This window comes from Lagenorhynchus albirostris, chromosome 6 (assembly GCF_949774975.1).
Source record: "Lagenorhynchus albirostris chromosome 6, mLagAlb1.1, whole genome shotgun sequence".
Lineage (NCBI taxonomy): Eukaryota > Metazoa > Chordata > Mammalia > Artiodactyla > Delphinidae > Lagenorhynchus > Lagenorhynchus albirostris.
In genome coordinates, this window is record NC_083100.1 from 54303379 (window position 1) to 54323684 (window position 20306).

A 20306-nucleotide genomic window follows, 5' to 3' on the forward strand; every position below is an offset into this window, starting at 1 on the left:
AAACTTGGAAATACACGTCACTTTGCTTTTCTTCAATTGGTGTAAACCCTACGTTATTCTAAACTGGTCTTTGTTATGGTTCTAAGGCAATCACTTTCAGAGTAGATACTTGTTCCCCTAGATCTACCTTTAGTGGATCACAACTCCATTTATAAAATGTAAATTGATTTTCACCTAAAAACCCTTCTTCAAGAAAATGATTGAACATTTCTTCATGAAACTGGTTAATATTGTAATGTACTATTAATTTACTCTGTAATTTAGAGCAGATATCAACTGTACCTTGAGCCTTAATTAGAATAATTGTTTCATTTATGATCAGTGTAAGTTAAATACCCTATGTAGTGACAGAATACATTTGTAAACATTTTCCTGCATGTAGTAGTTAAATGCAATGATAAGGCAATACTGCCACCTAGAGGGAAAAGTATAATAAACCCTTTGGATCAAGAATTAAATTATGAAAAATTTCATCTTAAAATAATGCCTGGAATTATTACTACAGATTAGGAACTGTCATTTTTGTCTGTAAATGCCTTGATTCAGTACCCAGATTCTTGAACTGATGCTATTTCAGTTTGGACACATAAAAAACGATGAAAACTGTTTTGGAAGAAACCACTTTATCAATTTAATCAAGAACTATAGAATCCTTAGGTTTCAAATTATCCACTATAAGGATATTTAAAAGAAGTCCAGAGTACAATACAATGAGGGCGAGGGTAAACAAAGACAGGATAAATTTAAAACAGCAGTTCACCATACTTTGACCAGAACAGCAGTTTGCAAAGTGCATTGCACAGCCTATACCCAAAAAGAGTAATGAGAAAGCCTTTTTCTGCAAAAAGAGTAATGAGAAAGCCTTGCAATTCACAGGGCATATGGGCATGATGGGCATGATGAAGGCTGTGGGAAATCCTGCAGGAAAATAAAAAAAAGGTTTACCTTGTTTAGCCTTGAGCTGCACAAGCATTTTGATTACAGAAACCTTTCTTCCTTCAACACCTATTTGACGTCCCCTCACCCCCACCCGCCCCCCAGAATTGGGAGTACAGAGAAATTTAGAGTTATGGTTACCATATTTGCCGTGTCCTTTCTTTGACCGTATTTTAAGGACACGCCTTCTGCTGTCTTGACTTTTCTAAACACGAAAAGGTGGGGCAGGGCACAGAATTCTTTAGTTTAGGATTAAATCTGATTCTCTTACAGAATTACTGCAGATGAGAATAAGGCTCACTGAGATTTAAAACAAATTACTTTCAAGTACATTACTTGCCTCTGTATAGGTTATTGAGCCACGGATTTTTTTATTTTTTTAATTTTATTTATTTATTTTTGGCTGCATTGGGTCTTCATTGCGGCGCGCGGGCTTTCTCTAGTTGCGGTGGCTTCTCTTGTTGCAGAGCACGGGCTCTAGGTGTGCAGCCTTCAGCAGTTGCAGCGCGTGGGCTCAGTAGTTGTGGCTCACAGGCTCTAGAGTGCAGGCTCAGTAGTTGTGGCGCACGGGCTTAGTTGCTCCGTGGCATGTGGGATCTTCTTGGACCAGGGATCCAACCCGTGTCCCCCGCATTGGCTGGCGGATTCTTAACCACTGCACCACCAGGGAAGTCCCAAGCCATGGATTTTAAAACTCTTCCTTAAATTAAACACTTCCAGAGTTTTCTTCCTTTATTCATATCTGATGGCCAAGGGAGTAGTTCCTTGTCTTGGCATTCTTTGACCTCTGTCATTTGATTTTCAGGTCCGTGTCTCCAGTGGGGAGGATCTCCACATCCCCCATCAGATCCGTTAGGTCTCCGTTACTCGTCCGGAAGGCTCAGATGCCCACCATGCCCCCAGGCCCTGAAGTGCCTCCCCCTTGGAAGCAAGAGGGCTACATGGCTTCATCTGAGTCTGAGATGAGAGAAACCATGGTGACAAGTGCTACTCAGATCAGGACAGAGGAGAGATGGGAAGGGAGATACGGGATCCAGGGGCAAGTGACCATCAGCGGAGCGGCAGGGGCTGCCGCCAGTGCTACCTTTGCGGCAGGGGCTGGTGCTGCTGGGGCTGCAGAGGTACTGTCAGAGCTTCCTTTCTCTTCCTTTCACATCTGGTTTCTCCCAACAGAATCCTGCCATGAAACGCAGTCTGTGTAGGTTGCAGGGAAAATGCATACGAACATAAGAGTATAACCGAAACTGAAAACCCAATTTGGCTTATGCTCTGTAAAAGCGTTTTTTAATTGGAACAAAGGCTCTAAATCCGTGAGCTTTTCATAAATGTAGGTTTTCACAGTACCTACCGTATCTCTCTTGGCAATGATAAATGCTTATGCATGTGTCTACTGTACTCTAGGTGGCTTGGTTTCCACTGTTCTTTTGTATTTTCTACCGTGCGTGTCATTTCACAAAGTAATGTGCTTGGTCACTGCCAATCCAGGTGAAACAAGAAACTGACAAAAGTGCAGCTGTTGCAACCGTTGTTGCTGCTGTTGATATGGCCAGAGTGAGAGAACCAGTTATCAGTGCTGTAGAGCAGACTGCTCGGAGGACAACCACGACTGCTGTGCGCATCCAACCTGCTCAAGAACAGGTAGGCCTGGGGCCATGCACACTGAGCTGTGCATGCAATCAATGCTCACATCGCTTTGAGGACAACACTGAGCCCACCATGGCCCGGACTTTTAGGTCTTTCGGAGCAGGAGGTGGTCTGAGACCAAAGGTGTTCAAGTTACAAACATTCTAAGTACCTGGTCTAAGTCAGACAGCTAGGCAGGTAAGAGTTAACTCTCAGAAAGTCAAGATAGGAGGTCAGACAAGGTATCCCAAGTATCAGGGCACTCCTGAGCTAAGACAGGCAAAGGTGGCCGAGAAAGTCAGCTGAACAAGACGGTACATGTGCGTTCAGAGCTGTAGTTCCAGACCGGTCCATCCAGAGCTCAGTCTCTCCAAGAGCCAGGCAGGAAAACCATTATTTCAGGGCTGCCATTACCTTTCTCTAAGCTTCCCCCAAAGACCTTTGCTTTTACTTTCCTCAAAACAAACGTGACGCTTGATTCATAGCTGAAAGGTGTTATAAATCCAAGATAATTTCCCATCTCATATTTGAATAGATTTTCTGTTATAGTTTAAAATCACTCTAGCTTTCCTCCTTGTCATCTCCTGTGTGACATTTATGTCTTTATCCTGATTTATTATTGTGACTTTTTATATGAGGTGCATTACAGTATTTCTTTCCTTTCCCCTATGAAAATCAGATAAAAAAGGAGGCAGAGAAGACTGCTGTAACTAAGGTGGTAGTGGCCGCCGATAAAGCAAAAGAACAAGAATTGAAAGCAAGAACCAGAGAAGTCATTACCACAGAACAAGAGCAGGTGCACGTAACTCATGAACAGGTGAAACTGGTTTTTGATATGAAATTATTATTGTGATTACCAGCGTCAACACAGATAATAATGTTTACCATGAAGGGTGTTGTTTCATGAGCAACACGGTTATTTCACACTAATAACATCCCCTGTATCTCTGTATCCCTGGGTGCTGGATACCGAAGTCCTTTAGAGTCACCAGACGCTTCCCTTGTGTAGACAAAAGGGACCTCTAGGAACACATAGCAGAAGTAGAAACAGGGGTCTCATCTACACTGGCCTGGAGACGCACTGGCTAAATATGTGACTACAAGGGAAGGAGAAGTAGATGCTGAGGTGGGAACTGGGAAGGGTGGAAAAGAACACTGAACACACAGTGCTCTGAAAATAGCTTAGCAACTGCTTCCTGACTCCTTAAGAGAACATTTGAACATGGATTTGAAATGAGATGGAGAGCATGGCCTTCTCGGGTGAAATAACCAGAAAAAGTGAAAAAGACAGCTCCATGCTTGGAGGCATTCAGGAGCGAATTAGATGAGGCCAACTGATAGGGCTCTTGGCCACCCAAGCCGATTGTCAGTTGGGCGGGTTTGGGAAGATACCTCTCAAGCCTCTTTTAACCCTGAGATCCTGAATTTCAGTGACGACGCCTGAGAATGGCAAAGAGGCAAATGGAGAAAACTGCCCCCCCAGCACCCCCTTTCCCCCCACATATACCTTAGGTGTCCAGATCCAAGCACAGTATCTTCAGGGAGTTAAGGATTTGGAAAACATTTTGCCTGGGATGTGCACAAAACTTTTCTCCCTTTAATGTCTCAATTTTAGAAAAGTAAGTCTTGATATTCCAAACCATCACAATAGTTAGGAAATTTTTCGAAGCAAAATTATCGTATAAATGTGGATTATGAATCATCTATACTTGATTTTTTATATATAAAATTAAAGGGTCAGACAGTATTACTTCTAAGGTCTTCCATTCTAATATCCTGTGCTCTAAGATTTCCTTTACATGACAAAGTGACACAAAATAATATTGCCATATATCCATTTATAAAAATTGGAAGTCCTTTTCTTTTTGCAGTACGTGGGCCTCTCACTGTTGTGGCCTCTCCCGTTGCGGAGCACAGGCTCCGGACGCGCAGGCTCAGCAGCCATGGCTCACGGGCCCAGCTGCTCCGCGGCATGTGGGATCTTCCTGGACCGGGGCACGAACCCGTGTCCCCTGCATCGGCAGGCGGACCCTCAACCACTGCATTGGAAGTCCTTTTAAAGAAGACTACACTCTCCAATTCAAAGCAGTGTTGAATCCAATTTTTTTTCTCTAAGCAACATAACTTATGGTTTAGGCAAATAAAGAGCATGAGTATGGTCATATTAATGAAAATGAGATCATTTATTTAGTGATATCTCTAGAAAAAGGACTTTTCTTCTTTTACTTCCTATTTTTTTATATTTAGTAAACATTATGTCACTTCCATTAGAGATCGGGAGACAATAAGATTTTGTTTTTATCATTGATTTCAGATAAGAAAAGAAACTGAAAAGGCATTTGTACCAAAAGTAGTAATTTCCGCAGCTAAAGCCAAAGAACGAGAAACTAGAATAACCGGAGAAATTACTACAAAACAAGAACAAAAACAAATAACACAAGAAACGGTAAGTCAAATTTTGTAAATACCTTGTAATTTGTTGACAAATATCACATTCCAGCCAGCTACATGTACCCTCTAACCAAAACCTCTAAGTGGAGGAGTCTTTTGTGTATATTATCTTTCTGTTGTTTCTCTATATCTAGTACTTAAACTCTTTCATGATGGAAATTCTGCTCTCAGTGCACAATTTTCCACTCAACTGATCAGTTTCAAGGAAATTGTCTATCTACTAGAATAGTTTGGGGCACATCAGTGACGTTTCTAGAGCATAATTAAGTGGAAGATAGATATCACTCCAGCCCAGTTATCCACTGGTACAATCAGTTTTTTCATGCATAGCCTGAGCCCTTGGTCACTTAAATTGTAACACACAAACTTGACATAGTTGGAAGACACATGCATACGTATGCCCCTACACACACACACACACACACACACACACACAAAACACACACACACACACACACACACACACACACACACACACACACACACACACACACACACCCCAGCCACGAACACTTCAACTAAATATCAAGGGAAAGTGAGGAATTGCTAGACATCAGAGAAGACCAGTACTTCTTCAAGAAAGTGCCCTAATTCCTGGTTGATGAACAGTGACCCAGAAGTGTTTGCTGCTTTTGTGCTATAGAGCCAAGTTGGAAAAACCCCAGTATCACCAAAATCTACTTCTCTCTCCTGTATGAAATCAAGCCTTACTGGGTCTAGCAAGAGGCAATTTTTGAATTCTTTCATGTTCAAGTAGATTTCAGTGACATTGAGGTTGTTCCAACTTGGCCAGCCTCTCTTAATCTCAAGCTCTTTGTTGATCCCAGAGCTACTTTTTTAAAAAGATCCAAGTTAGAACACTATATACTTAAAAGGCTGGCCAGAGGTCTTTGGATGAAATTCCCTCTCCTTACAGTGAGTGAGAGACTTTGAAAGGAACCCAAGTTGGCATAATGAAGGGCATAGAAGTCCCTGTTGCCATTGCAATGCTGGTGACTGGCGAGTTCAGTCTAACTGTAGTTGTCTAGCCATTTGCTAGCGGGTGCTCATTAAGTTCCCTAATGTGTCAACATATCTTAAAGATGAGACCTTTTCAGTTTCTAGGACAATTTACTCAGGGGCAGGTGGGCAAAAAAGAAGCCCACTCCTGGGTTTTAAACAGAAGCGTAGGCCCTCAAAATGGAACTGTGATAACACCGAACATTCTGTATTCTCTCGAATGTCGAAAGGATATCTTGCCATTTCTCCTGTGCCTTTTGAAACTCAAACCTTCATTTTACTCTGAAAATCAGACAATACAGAAAGCTGAGACAGCAGCTGCATCCGTGGTGGTAGTTGCCGCTGCCAAGCCCACAGTCTTAGAAACAATTCTGGGAGCTCAAGAAGAAAGTGTCACACAACAAGATCAAATGCATGTAACTCATGAAACGGTGAAAACTTCCTGCTGGTGTGACATTCACTCTTGTTTCATTCCATTTGCAAGCCACCTACATTTTCATCCTGGGTCTTAATCATCACCTTTTCACCTCCTTCTCTTCTTACGACTCATACAGAAAACTTCAGAATCTCTCAGGAACCTTTTGCTGTCTATCTAGCTTTCACTGCCACTTTTCATTCCTAACTTTTTGGACTTCCCTTTGGATTCTTACTAGTATGATATTATAATTCACCTTAATATTTAACATGTTTCTATTGAATACTCCAGTGTCAAAGTCAATTGATAAAATGCAAAATTAGGTATTTTTTTATGACTCTATTGTCATAGAGTCATAAAAAATTATGAGAAGAATAAGGTGAGAAAGAGAAATGCATCCTTTTATTGCTCAACACATTTTTTTCTTTTAGACTGAACTTATTTTGATATTGTTACCAATGAAACAGTATGGATGATCAAAGCAACTCAGATGATAAAACGTCCTTGCATAGGAAGAAATATTCTTCCTGTCTCAGCTTTGACTTAATTTCTTTTATTAGAGGCTATATGAAATTTAATGACCATTTTCTCATCTTTTTTTTTTATTGTATGACCAGATAATGAAAGAAACTAGGAAAACAGTGGTACCTAAAGTCATAGTTGCCATGCCCAAAGTCAAAGAACAAGATTTAGTAACAAGAACTAGAGAAGGCATCACTACCAAAAAAGAGCAAGTTCAAATAACTCAGGAAAAGGTGAATACAGATATTCGAGATGGGAAAAGTTTCATCTTTAAACTAATTTCCAGTAAACCATTAACTACAGTTTGATATGAATTATTGATCTGTATTTTCCTTTTTGAATCCCCAACTAAAATCCACATGGTGAATGTATGACTTCTTACCATTACTTTTATCTGCACATTTGATTTTCATTCGTCTGTAACATTTGTAATTCATTTTATTCACCATTATCCTTTGCACGAAGATTGGCATTTTTAGCCTGACTTCTAAAAAGCAATATAAGGAATCATCTGGAGATTTTTTTGTGTGTAGTTAACGTTTCTAAGGTTTGTGGTTCCCAGTCAGTGTGTACAAACACTGCCCAGTGCAAGTTAACTTCTTTTGTGTAGTTAACCCTGAATAACCTTGTCTTGCATCCCCACTAAGGGGGTGGGGGTGGGGGGAAGTGTCATACCATATGCATCTGAAGCCCTGTACAATTTAAACCTGGATTTTACTATAATAATCAGATGAGAAAGGAAGCTGAGAAAACTGCCTTGTCTACAATAGCAGTTGCAACTGCTAAAGCCAAAGAACAAGAAACAATACTGAGAACTAGAGAAGAAATGGCTGCTAGACAAGAACAAATCCAAGTTACTCATGGAAAGGTGACTATTGCTATTCCAAGTGTGAAATCCCCTATTATAATACATTAACACTAAATCTCATGTGAAATCCCCTATTATAATGCATTCCAAATCTCAGAATTTCTTATGAGACACTATTAACCTGATTTCTTTTTAGATGTACAATTGGAAACTAAAAAACTGAATTATTTATTATTGTTAATATTACTACATATTCCTTTCCTCACTTACCTCTTCACTATTATTTTCCATTTTTTTATTATTAACAGCTAGAGATTCTCCAGAAGTTGATGATTGAGATTGCATGCAGGCTAATTTTAAGATACTCCATGGACATTTAAAAAAAAGTGTTCAAGTAAATAATGACCCTTACTGTCAAAAAGATGTACATTTTGAAGTACAGTATTAAGTATAAATAAATAAATCCAGTATATTACAGTGTAGAGTATGGACTTATTTCAGGAAAAAAACCATAATTTTCATCATGTGAAACTCTACCTTTTTTTCTCCCTGTAAATATCAGATGAGAAAAGAAGCTGAGAAAATTATGGTGCCTGCTGTAGTAGCTCCCACTAAAGCTGAACAAGATGCAATATTAAAATCTAGGGAAGAAATTATCCGACCAGAGTAAATACACATCAACCATAAAAATGTTATTTGTAGCATCTATTTGTGGCTATGAAATTTCCATGAATTTACCTTCTTCCCAGGACTCTATACCCCGGGTGAACTATTTACCTAATTTTATTCTTTACTGCGAATATAGTAATTGGGAATTAGCAACTAGTTTTTCAATTTCTTTAGCGTCATAACTGAGTCCTGTCTGTATTTCCCTCAATGCTGTTTTCTATCTCTACATCTTTGGGTTTTTTTTTCTAAGACACGATTTAAGATCAGCTTTTTTAACATTTACGTAAGTCTAATATTGAACGGCATATCAGCCTTCTAGAAGTCTCATTGACGACAGAAATTCCAGTATGTAACATACTTCATGAGTGATTATATTTACATTTTTGTTCTGAATCGCATAAATTTGACTGTCTTATTTTTGTTGTTAAAAATTAGCTTAAAAATAATTAGCTAAGAGTGGAAGCTCAGGAAATGTCTAGACTCAAAGAAATAGTTACCACTGCAAAATCTGTGAACACTGCCAAGAACTAGAGAAGGATTTGCCATTAAGCAAGAACAAATACATCTTTTTCATGAGGAGGTGAAAACTGATGCTGTGGACGTGACAAGCCTTGTTTCATCCCATTTCATCATCAGCTCTCCTGACTTTTCATCCACAATGAGTCTCTGTGCTCCTGCTGCTCCATTTAATTGCTTAACTGATCAACAGAATATTAGAGACCATTAGATTCAGTCCAGTCCTTCCAGTGCAACAGTCAGCACTTCTAGTTGTGGAAAGTCAGATTAAATAACATTAGAGACCATTAGATTCAGTCCAGTTCTTCCAGTGCAACAGTCAGCACTTCTAGTTGTGGAAAGTCAGATTAAGTAACACTTTTCTTTGTGTCTTCTAAATTAATTCTCAGCTTTAAACTGGTATGAGTTAGGGTCTCCAATTCTAGTCCAATTCTTCTTCCTGATTATCTAGGTTCCGAAAATATGAGGGATATTAGAGTCAGTCCACTAAGAAATAAGAGCAGCTATCAGCATAGATTACTCATTTGTGGCTGTCCATCAATGAGTATATGGGTCCACCAGCATATGTATATAGAGTTGACATATGTTAACTAAGGAAAAACATATAGATGCTTCCCCAACTTAAAATATCTTACTATAGTTAAGATTCTTTTTTGCGTAAGTTTTAAATTAAGAATAACATTCATATATGTCAGTTAGCAAAGGACAGTTTCTTTGAGCTTAAGTTTTCTCATTATTAAAATAAGTAAAATGAAAACTCAAAACTATTTCATAGACTGGTTGAAAGATTCAAATGAGATATAATGTAAATGTAATCATTCTATAAGCAAAGTAATTTATATGTGTGTGTGTGTATATAGTTGAAGATGTTAACATTTTAAAACATCTATAAAATTAAAAGTCAACTAATGGCCTATATGGTTTAAAAAAAGAAACAACCAGAAGAATGAACTTAACCCACCTAATCCTCACATATATTTTGCATTCTTCTAAGATGCAATCTAAAGTGAAAATGGTATCTGCAATTCTTCAAGGCAGATTAGATTGTTTGTGGCTTCCTAGATGGAGAACTGGATGAAGCCTATAATCACTAAAGGCCCAATTTCGTCTCAGAAACACCTCATTTATATCTTAAATGGTTCAGAGAATAATTTTAACAGCTATAGAGGTAGCACACTTGAAAAACACTTCAGATGCAATCTAGATTCTATTCACAGCAGCAGAAAAGAAAACTGAACATTAATAAAATATTCCAGCATTCTTTTAAAGAGCACTGATGGACACGGTGATGTGATTTTTGCTATATGCTGTTTCCAAGTACTGCAGAGAATAATAACGTATGAGCTGTATCAACTGGCTTGCTTTCTTTAAAAGAGAAACTCCTTTGCAAAATGTGTTCCCATTTATGATAATCAGATTCATGGAAATGAGAAAACAACATTTCTTTTTCCTTCTTCACTTTAACTTACAATAGTAAATTGAACTTTGCTGTGAAAGATTGTTCTCTTGAATCCAAATATAACACTTTCATTTTCATCACAGTATCTTCATTCGTGTGTTTTAAGAAAGATACTTTCTAATAGATTAAAAAATTTTTATACCTAGGGAATCATAAGTAAATTAATATGTTCCCTGTGTGTTCACAAGTTTTCATGTTATCTTAGATTTGCATGTGACTGTACAATTCTGTAGCAACTGATTTTTCTGGATGGGAGTGTGACAATATTGAGTGCATTTTTATCATCGCCGTCGTTGCACCAACGCCGGACTAAATGATCGGCAATAAAAATAATCAATGAAGATAACCAGCCCGGAAGTCCTGATTTCACAAGTGCTAATTGACTGTCTGCCATGGACAAAGTACTAGACAAACTCAAAACTTCCTTTCTGTTTTACATACACATTGTGTTGTCCTATGTTGTGTTTATGTGATTTAATGTCTAATCTATTTAAGCAAGGATTCAGAGTGTATCTAACTAGATGTCCATGCATTATAATAATCAGTGAAATATTAAATTCGTAAATGCATTTCTAAGTCATATTTCTGGAGACATTAACATAGCTCTGTAACGTAGGTGCCGTCGGCCCATCGTGCCTTTAGACGTGACTGACATTACTGAGTATTAATTCTGGAAACCTTGTCTGCAGGTGGGCGTTGGGGAAAAGGCGGAAGCTGTAGCAACAGTGGTTGCTGCAGTAGACCAGGCCCGAGTTCGAGAGCCCAGAGAACCCGGGCACGTTGAAGAAATGTATGCTCAGAAGACCACTTTGGAGTACGAGCACAAGGAACATGTGTCTGCCGCCAAGGTAACTGAGCATCCGCCACGTCCAGCCTCAGAACCCCACATTGTCCCTAAAGCAGTCAAGCCTGGAGTGATCCACGCTCCTTCTGAGACTCATATCACAACTACGGATCAAATGGGAATGCACATATCATCACAGGTGAGTCTGGACCCACTGACTGCCCCCGGGAAAGCGAGCTTAACTGCTGTGGTCACCCGGTGAACACGGCTATCACTGAGTTCCCTTTCCACGCAGATCAAGAAAACTACAGATCTAACAAGTGAAAGATTAGTCCATGTGGATAAACGCCCCCGCACAGCAAGCCCTCACTTTACCGTTTCAAAAATTTCTGTTCCTAAGCCAGAACATGGATATGAGGTAAGAAGTTAATGAGCTTGACAAAGAAATGTTAGGCTCGAAGGAAGAAAGTATCTAATGGGTGACATAGGGTATCTTTGCCGAAAGCCGATGTGGGCCTCTTTTTGATGATGTCTGTTTGCTTTCACAGTGGACTCAGAAGCCCCTAAAGTCTGAAACTTGCCCAGCAGGGTGAGCCTAGGCTAGCAGTTGGTTATATTACACCTCTGAGAAGACACAAATCCATACAGGCTTCTTTCCTTTCACATTTTGTAAAAGATGATGTGTTACGCAGTTCAGTTTTCCTCATTCTGTGAGACATTTCAGAGTAACTTAAATGAGAATTGATACCAATAATAAAGACAGACGTTGAGAAATCATGTGTGCGTATACTCACTGTAGCAAAATGGAGAGGTGGTACTGTGTGGTAGTTGGGCTGGATTGTGGAATCACACAGCCCTGGATAAGTACCCTGGCCCCTGCCCCTTATTAGCTCTGTTATCAGGGGCAAGTTAGTACATGTAAAATCCTTAGCAAGTTGACAGGGCCTAATAACCCTCAGTGTTAGTCACAACTGTTCTTACTTTACACACCCAAGGCATGGAATCTAAACTTTGTACGCTTCAAAGGATTGTAAGGTATGTTTAATACCTACATTTGGGGTAGTCTTAAATTACTATGGAAACCAAATAACCATGGACAGCAATAGAATAAAAAGAGTAAGGAAGCCCTTAAGATATTTTTCTAAGCATCCCCATTTTCACCTTTCACACAGATTTGTGGCTGAAGCCTAAATGTGCTATTTTAAAGTAGTTCTTAGGAATTAACCAAGTATTTAAATTTTTTATTATTTTTGAATTTCCCACCGTCGTATTTTCAAATACAGCTTCATTGGGATGGTTAAGTGAAAATTCATGACCGAGTTTTAGAAGACCTTCAGTCCCTTTATGATAAGAGCATAAAATAAGAAGCTCTAAGTATAACTCTGTAAGAAAGGTTTTCAGATACATTTTAGTAACTGGCAGGAATGACAAGGAGCTTTATAACTGGCTTATCTCTGACATTTCATTAACTATAAAAGTGATAATGAGAACAATAAAAAAGGGACCATATAGGAAAGAGACTCAGACTCACCCCAGGAATACTAGTGGCAAAGCAGTTCCGAGTAATGCCTGGGATGACAGTTAAGTGACTTTATTTTCTGACTCCGTTTCTATTCAGGCATCAATAGCTGGTAGCGCTATTGCCACGTTACAAAAAGAGTTGTCAGCCACACATTCCGCTCAGAAGGTCACCAAATCCGTGAAGCCACCTACTGTGAAGCCCGCTGAGGCTAGAGCGAGAGCAGAGCCCACCCCTTCACCCCAGTTCCCCTTTGTGGACACACCAGAGACTTTTAAGAGTCAAGCTGACATTGAGGTGAAGAAGGAAGTCGGGGTGAGCATCACTGGTGGCGCAGCCCGTGAAGAGCACTTCGAAGTACTGCACGAGCGTGAAGCCAAGGTTGGTCACCGGAGCGCCCGCTGTCTCTTGATCCATTCCTGTGGAGGACGGCCAGGCGCTTGGCCAGTCTGTGCTACAGGAGTGGTCAGCCAGGTGTCCTGCCTTTCTCCATCACCATGCTTGCACTTCATTTTATTGAGCATGGTGTGGGTCGGAGCTCTTTTTCTCAAGTTATTTTTATAATTTTGCATATGCTAAGAGCTTATGAGGCTTCCCCTAATTTCCTGAGCATTTTGTAACATCCTTTGTAAAAATTGTAGGTGACAGAAACAGCAAGAATACCTGCACCTGTTGAAATCCCTGTTACACCACCAACTTTAGTCTCGGTGAGTAAAGTTGATTGTGTTGGATCATATGCATATCTGATCAAATAATTTTCATATATGCAAAGATCAGTTTCTCAAACTGGAAAATTCCACGAGTGCATTTACAAGTACTAATTTTAAGACCACATACTATTTGGCAAGGAGAGGGGGAATTCTGTGTGACAGCCATCAGTCATGTATTCAACAGATTTAATGAGTTTCTCCTATGCGTACAGCACTATCGCAAGACCAATCTGGCCCTCTTTGAAATTTTTGTCTTACTATCAGAGAAGATGTACGTAAATAAGCGTAATGAAATGTAGAAGGTGATAAGCACTTCAACAGAGGGAGCGTCTGGAGGAAAGCTAGATTACTTCCAAGTGAAGGTAGCATGGAAAGCTTTGCTGAAGAGGCAGCGTCTGCTGCTGAGCCTTCAAGCTTCGTTAGGATTTGAATATGTGCAAAACACAGAGGGTACAGAGTTGCCCCATTATATGGTATTAATACAGTTCTACCCTATGAACCTGGAAATGCCTTACATTTATTTCAGATTGGGGATATTCCAATTTCCAAGGGAGTTTCTCTACTAATATTTCTAGAGTCTTGATATTAAGAAAGCATTTTATGACAATTAGAGTGTGCAAGGTCAAACCACCCCCACATTTGTTACAACACATAGAGATGATTCATGAATATGCACATATATCAATACTTCCTTTTTCTTCTCTCTTTAGGGCTTAAAGAATGTGACTGTTATTGAAGGTGAATCTGTCACCTTTGAGTGCCACATCTCTGGATACCCATCCCCAAAAGTGACATGGTACAGGGAAGACTACCAAATAGAAAGCTCCATTGATTTCCAGATAACCTTCCAGAGTGGAATTGCTCGTCTTATGATTCGTGAAGCCTTTGCCGAAGACAGTGGGCGATTTACTTGCAGTGCTGTGAACGAGGCTGGGACTGTCAGCACATCCTGCTATCTAGCTGTGCAAGGTCAGTGGCCACACCCCCACCAACCTTCCACACATGCCGTCGCTGTTGCCTGACACTTCTTTTCACCATACGGTGTCTGCACACCTCGTAATGGAGCGCCCTTTTGGAATTGAGGGGTTGTTTATGGGGTCAGCTTAACTGTGATGCTGAGCAGAGGTCACTAATGAAACAAACTAAATATCTGACTTAACAAGAGAAACTTCTGTCTTCTTGTAGTGTCAGAAGAGTTTGAAAAGGAAACAGCTGTGGCTGAGAAAATTACCACCGAAGAGAAACGGTAACACGCTTTTTGCTAATGAGTTTTGTTGTAGTACTGTTTTGCTTTTTCATTCCTTTCGTACTGGCAAATTGCAGTCCAGAAGCTAATATGAAGGGAATTCTCTTTCCAGCTTTGTGGAATCAAGGGATGTGATAATGACAGACACTAGCATCACAGAGGAACCAGCAGGGCCTGGAGAACCTGCCGCTCCTTTCTTTATTACAAAACCAGTGGTACAGAAACTGGTAGAAGGCGGGAGCATTGTATTTGAATGCCAGGTTGACGGCAACCCAAAGCCCCACGTCTACTGGAAGAAGTCCGGTGTTCCTCTAACCACTGGATACAGGTATTTTTATGGCTGAATGATAGAGTTCTCTGTGATTTGTCTGATATGTATACGAAGCCAAGAGAGAAGTAGGATTTACCTACCCCACCATCCCTCAAAGGTAGGCTCTTTTGTTACGGAGCCTTCATAGTGCGCTTTGAGGTATCTTCATGTTTTCATATGAAGTCTAATTGAGAAACAAAGCTCTGTGACAAAAGTGGATGGAAGATGCATTTCTTTATATTCTATTTTGATTCACTTATAGTGCTAGTGAAATGGAGAAAATGGTGTGGATTTTTACACACACAACATATTCTTCTAGAAGGGATTGGAAAACAACTTTCAGTAAAAATGCTTAGTAATTAAGGCACTAAAAGATAAAAGAAAAAGGGTCATGTAATGAAGAAGAAAGCTAGTTATACATGAAAATCTATGCTAATAAATTTGCTGCAATTGAACATAAAATTAGGTTTGAATTTCCCGCAACTTAAACAATCTAAAAATGTAGCCATCGTATCTTGAGAATAAATATAGTGTACCAAAGGCTTCCTATTGAAATGTTTAAGGGAATTTATTGTTTTGATTATATTTGATCTTCACATAAAACAATGAACAAAATAATGAGCAAAGAGAAATACCTAAGTGTTTAAATGGCCTCATCATTTGCTAACATAAACACTGAAGCCTCTTATTTCCATACAGTTGATTCTAGCAGTATTATAGTCTATTATCTATTTTAAAGAATATATTACTATTATTTAAAATGAAAATTTTAACTTGCTTGGCCCGCATTACTCATGCTTATGCATTTTGCTCAATTTTCAGCAATCTTATATTCTTTGGTGGAGCTTAGTCCCATGTTTAGGATCATTGAATTTTATACCACAGATCCACATGAGGGTTACTTATGGCTGAAATTTTTGTTTGTTCATTTCCATAAAGATACAAAGTGAGTTACAACAAACAAACTGGCGAGTGCAAACTGGTGATTTCGATGACGTTTGCCGATGATGCTGGAGAATACACTGTTGTTATTCGTAATAAGCATGGAGAAACTTCTGCATCTGCCTCCTTGCTTGAAGAAGGTGAGTGCAATTCTAAGTGGTTCCGTGTGCACAATAAGAATGGAAATGCAGGGAAGTAGCAGTGCCGTGTGATTGTCAAAAGGCCTGTTGCTATATCCTGGTTCTGATACTGGCTGTGTCCCCATCTGACCCATCTCTTGGCCTCAGCTGTATAGGAACTGTTTTAGATCACACAGCCTCCAAAGCCCTACCAGTGCTAAACTTCGAAGGTTCTAACAATAGTTTCTTTTTGGTACATTTATTTCTAAGCATATAATGCCTTTGAAAATGCAGGGATTCTAAATCCAGTTGCCTTTCAGATCCAGACAGATATTAGTGATCGCAGGGCAGACAGGGGCAAACTGGAGAGAGTATACGCCCTGCCTCAAGGGGGCAGTAGCTCCCCAACTCCAGTACATTGTTGCCAGGCATGCAGTACCAGGCTCAGTGTTGCTAGAGCTTACGATTTTTTTTTTTTAAACATCTTTATTGGAGTATAATTGCTTTACAGTGGTGTGTTAGTTTCTGCTGTATAACAAAGTGAATCAGCTATACATATACATACATCCCCATAATTCCTCCCTCTTGCGTCTCCCTCCCACCCTCCCTACCCCACCCCTCTAGGTGGACATAAAGCACCGAGCTGATCTCCCTGTGCTATGCGACTGCTTCCCACTAGCTATCTACTTTACATTTACATTACATTTACCTTTGGTAGCATATATATGTCCATGCCATGAAGCTTCTGATGTTTTAAAGAAAAGCTAGAAATCAGAATTTTCAATATTTATAAGTAATTTGAAAAAAAAAAGTGTAATAACATTTAGGTTAAACAAAATGTATCTGTGGGTCTCCGTTATCTTTGCCTAGATGTTCACATTTATAGTGGACCATCCACGTTCTGTCTCATTTGAGCTGCACAAAACTCCTTAGGGTTAGGATATTATCCCCATTTGGCAAAGCACTCAAGACCCAGGAAGATAAATGAATTGCCAAAAGCCACATGGCAAATTAGGAAGACCTCTAGGGTTGATCCCAAAGGACTGACTACTAATATAAAATTCTTTCTACAATAGTAGTGGCTGCCTTGACTTCTTAACGTAAGTTTGGGTTTGAAATTCAATCTAATTAGTCTATACTGAGCACTTTGATAGTAAAAGTTGGCAGATCTGGCTTTTGGTTATCAACTTTCCGTGGTGTAGGACTTGCTTGAATGAACAGTGGCATGGAGGCTTTTTCATAAGAACATTAAAAATTAACTTATGTTCTTAACTCCTAGCTGATTATGAGTCACTGATGAAGTCCCAGCAAGAAATGCTTTACCAGACACAAATGCCTGCATTTGTGCAAGAACCTAAAGTTGGAGAAATAGCACCCGGCTATGTATACTCTGAATATGAAAAAGAGTATGAAAAAGAGCAAGCCTTAATTAGGAAGAAAATGGCCAAAGATACTGTAATGGTCAGAACTTTTGTGGAAGACCAGGTGAGTATAACAATAATGACCAAGTAAATCACTTCATACAGTATACTTTCCTCCCACAATGCCCCTCTTTTTGTTTGATATTTTCATTTTCAAGTGATAGGTGTGGGTTAGACTACTATAAACATGTCCAGGTTCACTGCTGACGAGTTTCCTTAATCTTCATAACATGTTGCACACATGACTTTAGAAATAGGAATTACATATAAGCAGGAAAAACAAATACTAGCACAACCAAGTTCATTGCTGCCAACATTTTTTCATCGGTAGGATGAACATCGCATATATAACCCATACTCTTAGAATGTCATTGACCCAAGACACCACAGCATGAACTGACAAAGATGACTGGAATGCAGATTTAAAAACAAAACAATGACCCATCTAATTCTCACTGAAAAACAAACAAGCAAAAACAAGAGCCTTCTAGATTTTTCTTCCAGTTAAAAATTTTAATCAAACCTTATCTCTGAAATGAATACTCTTAAGGAATTTCTATCAGTCGGCATATATCTTTTTAATAAACTGTCATCTTTTTCTCTGCGTAGGAATTCCATATTTCTTCCTTTGAAGAGAGACTTATTAAAGAAATTGAATACAGAATAATAAAGACTACATTAGAAGAACTTCTTGAAGAAGACGGAGAAGAAAAGATGGCAGTTGACATTTCTGAATCTGAAGCCGTTGAAGCAGGATTTGATTTAAGAGTCAAGAACTACAGAATTCTTGAAGGGATGGGTGTTACTTTTCATTGCAAGATGTCTGGATATCCATCACCCAAGGTAAAATATAAACATTGATCATAACTCCATGCTACAATAAAGACATGAATAGGTTACAGTATAACCATTTTATCTAAATTATATTGACATATGCATGATATTATTTGCAGATTGCATGGTACAAAGATGGCAAGCGCATCAGACATGGAGAGAGATACCATATGGACTTTCTACAAGATGGCAGAGCTAGTCTGCGCATACCTGTTGTTCTTCCGGAAGATGAAGGCATCTATACCGCGTTTGCCAGCAATATTAAAGGAAATGCAATTTGCTCAGGGAAACTGTATGTGGAGCCCGCTGCGCCACTCAGTGCTCCGACTTACATACCCACGCCAGAGCCAGTGAGCAGAATCAGGTAGACTCGTGATAATTTGTGTTGACTAGTATTGAAATTGTTTAAAACACCAAATATCTCTGTAGCAAATTGCTATTGTGTGGCAGAAAAAATTGAAGGCTGAGATAGCACAGAAATTTGCCATTCGCAATACCGGCAGTTGCCCAGTTTGTATTTCTTGCCCCTACGTAAGCTGAGAAAAGCATTTTCATTGTGGAGCATATTATTTATTTTGCCAGTGCTGTAGCTAACGTAATGAAAGCTATAAAGGTTTATTTGACATCAGATTTTACATATGTTACCCTAATTTATACAACAACCCTGCCTTGGAGGGATTATCATTGCTATTTTGGAAGCGGGAACACTCAGCTTCCCTGACCCTGTGAAAATTGCCTTAGTTCACCCAGTCTGTGTGGTGGTGTCAGCACTTGAAATCCAATCTAAGCCAGTCTGGCTGCAGTATATAGATGGAGTTTGGGGTTTTTTCAAATATAATTTCTATGTTTTTCCTCTTCTGGGATAAAGAAGTATATTTTTCTTTTTCCATAAATGTATTCACGTGGTTGTTTAAGCAACCAGCATTTATTGAAATATTTTGGTAGTTGAACCAAAAAGGTTCGGTAACTAACTAAACCCAGTGGTGAGGGAGAAACAGCATTAAGGACCATTCTAAATGAACAGCATAGCTTTGAGGGCAATAATAATGTATTCCGTTTGGGATCCCAGCAAGTTTGAGGTACCTTTTAATACATACACAAAGTAAATTCTAAAATAACATTAAGAAAGAGCTTTGTCTTGCTGAGTTTTCTCTATGCCTCATGAAAATATTCTGCTTTGCCTTTCTTTTTCAGGTCCATCTCTCCACGTTCAGTGAGCAGATCTCCGATACGCATGTCCCCTGCACGGATGTCCCCTCTACGGATGTCCCCTGCACGGATGTCCCCCGGACGTAGGCTGGAGGAAACAGATGAGTCACAGCTTGAGAGACTGTATAAGCCAGTCTTTGTGTTGAAACCTACTTCTTTCAAATGTTTAGAAGGACAGACTGCCAGATTTGACTTAAAGGTCGTGGGTCGACCTATGCCAGAGACCTTCTGGTTTCATGACGGTAAGTAGAAGTTTTTGCTCATAAATCATTAAACACAAAAATAAGCTTATATGTGTGCCTAACAATTTAAAAATAACTATTTTAACATGTTTTCTTTTTTACTCTATTTTTTTACAGGTCAGCAAATTGTCAATGACTATACCCATAAAGTAGTCATTAAAGAAGATGGTACCCAATCACTAATTATTGTCCCTGCAACACCCAGTGATTCTGGAGAATGGACTGTGGTTGCCCAAAACAGGGCAGGAAAATCATCAATTTCAGTGATTTTAACCGTGGAAGGTATTTGCTCTGAAGATTAAAAAAGAAATTACCTTATCACCTGGGTTATAAACAGGTAGTTCAGCCCTACTCAGAATCATGACCTTTCTCTTTCAGCTGTGGAACATCAGGTAAAACCAGTGTTTGTGGAAAAACTGAAAAATCTCAACATAAAGGAAGGTTCCCGACTTGAAATGAAAGTCAGAGCTACGGGTAACCCCAACCCTGACATCATATGGTTGAAAAACAGTGAGATCATTGTACCTCATAAATATCCAAAAATCAGGTAAGTTTGCTTGAAAAATAATAAA

General features: G+C 39.3%; 1 protein-coding gene across 20 annotated transcripts in view; it reads left to right on the forward strand.

Moving 5' to 3' along the window:
- TTN (titin) overlaps positions 1 to 20306 on the forward strand; it is a 287195-nt gene that overhangs the window by 10218 nt on the left and 256671 nt on the right. For all 20 annotated transcript variants that reach the window (XM_060152562.1, XM_060152541.1, XM_060152543.1 and 17 more), the window contains exons 7-26: positions 1742 to 2057; positions 2422 to 2574; positions 3239 to 3376; positions 4874 to 5005; positions 7042 to 7179; positions 7677 to 7814; positions 11088 to 11381; positions 11478 to 11600; positions 12801 to 13082; positions 13343 to 13408; positions 14122 to 14380; positions 14597 to 14657; positions 14770 to 14985; positions 15907 to 16049; positions 17308 to 17513; positions 18059 to 18292; positions 18403 to 18647; positions 19478 to 19734; positions 19852 to 20016; positions 20113 to 20281. In XM_060152562.1, coding sequence (XP_060008545.1) covers positions 1742 to 2057; positions 2422 to 2574; positions 3239 to 3376; positions 4874 to 5005; positions 7042 to 7179; positions 7677 to 7814; positions 11088 to 11381; positions 11478 to 11600; positions 12801 to 13082; positions 13343 to 13408; positions 14122 to 14380; positions 14597 to 14657; positions 14770 to 14985; positions 15907 to 16049; positions 17308 to 17513; positions 18059 to 18292; positions 18403 to 18647; positions 19478 to 19734; positions 19852 to 20016; positions 20113 to 20281 — 3735 coding nt within the window. The remainder of the gene's footprint in view (positions 1 to 1741; positions 2058 to 2421; positions 2575 to 3238; positions 3377 to 4873; positions 5006 to 7041; positions 7180 to 7676; positions 7815 to 11087; positions 11382 to 11477; positions 11601 to 12800; positions 13083 to 13342; positions 13409 to 14121; positions 14381 to 14596; positions 14658 to 14769; positions 14986 to 15906; positions 16050 to 17307; positions 17514 to 18058; positions 18293 to 18402; positions 18648 to 19477; positions 19735 to 19851; positions 20017 to 20112; positions 20282 to 20306) is intronic.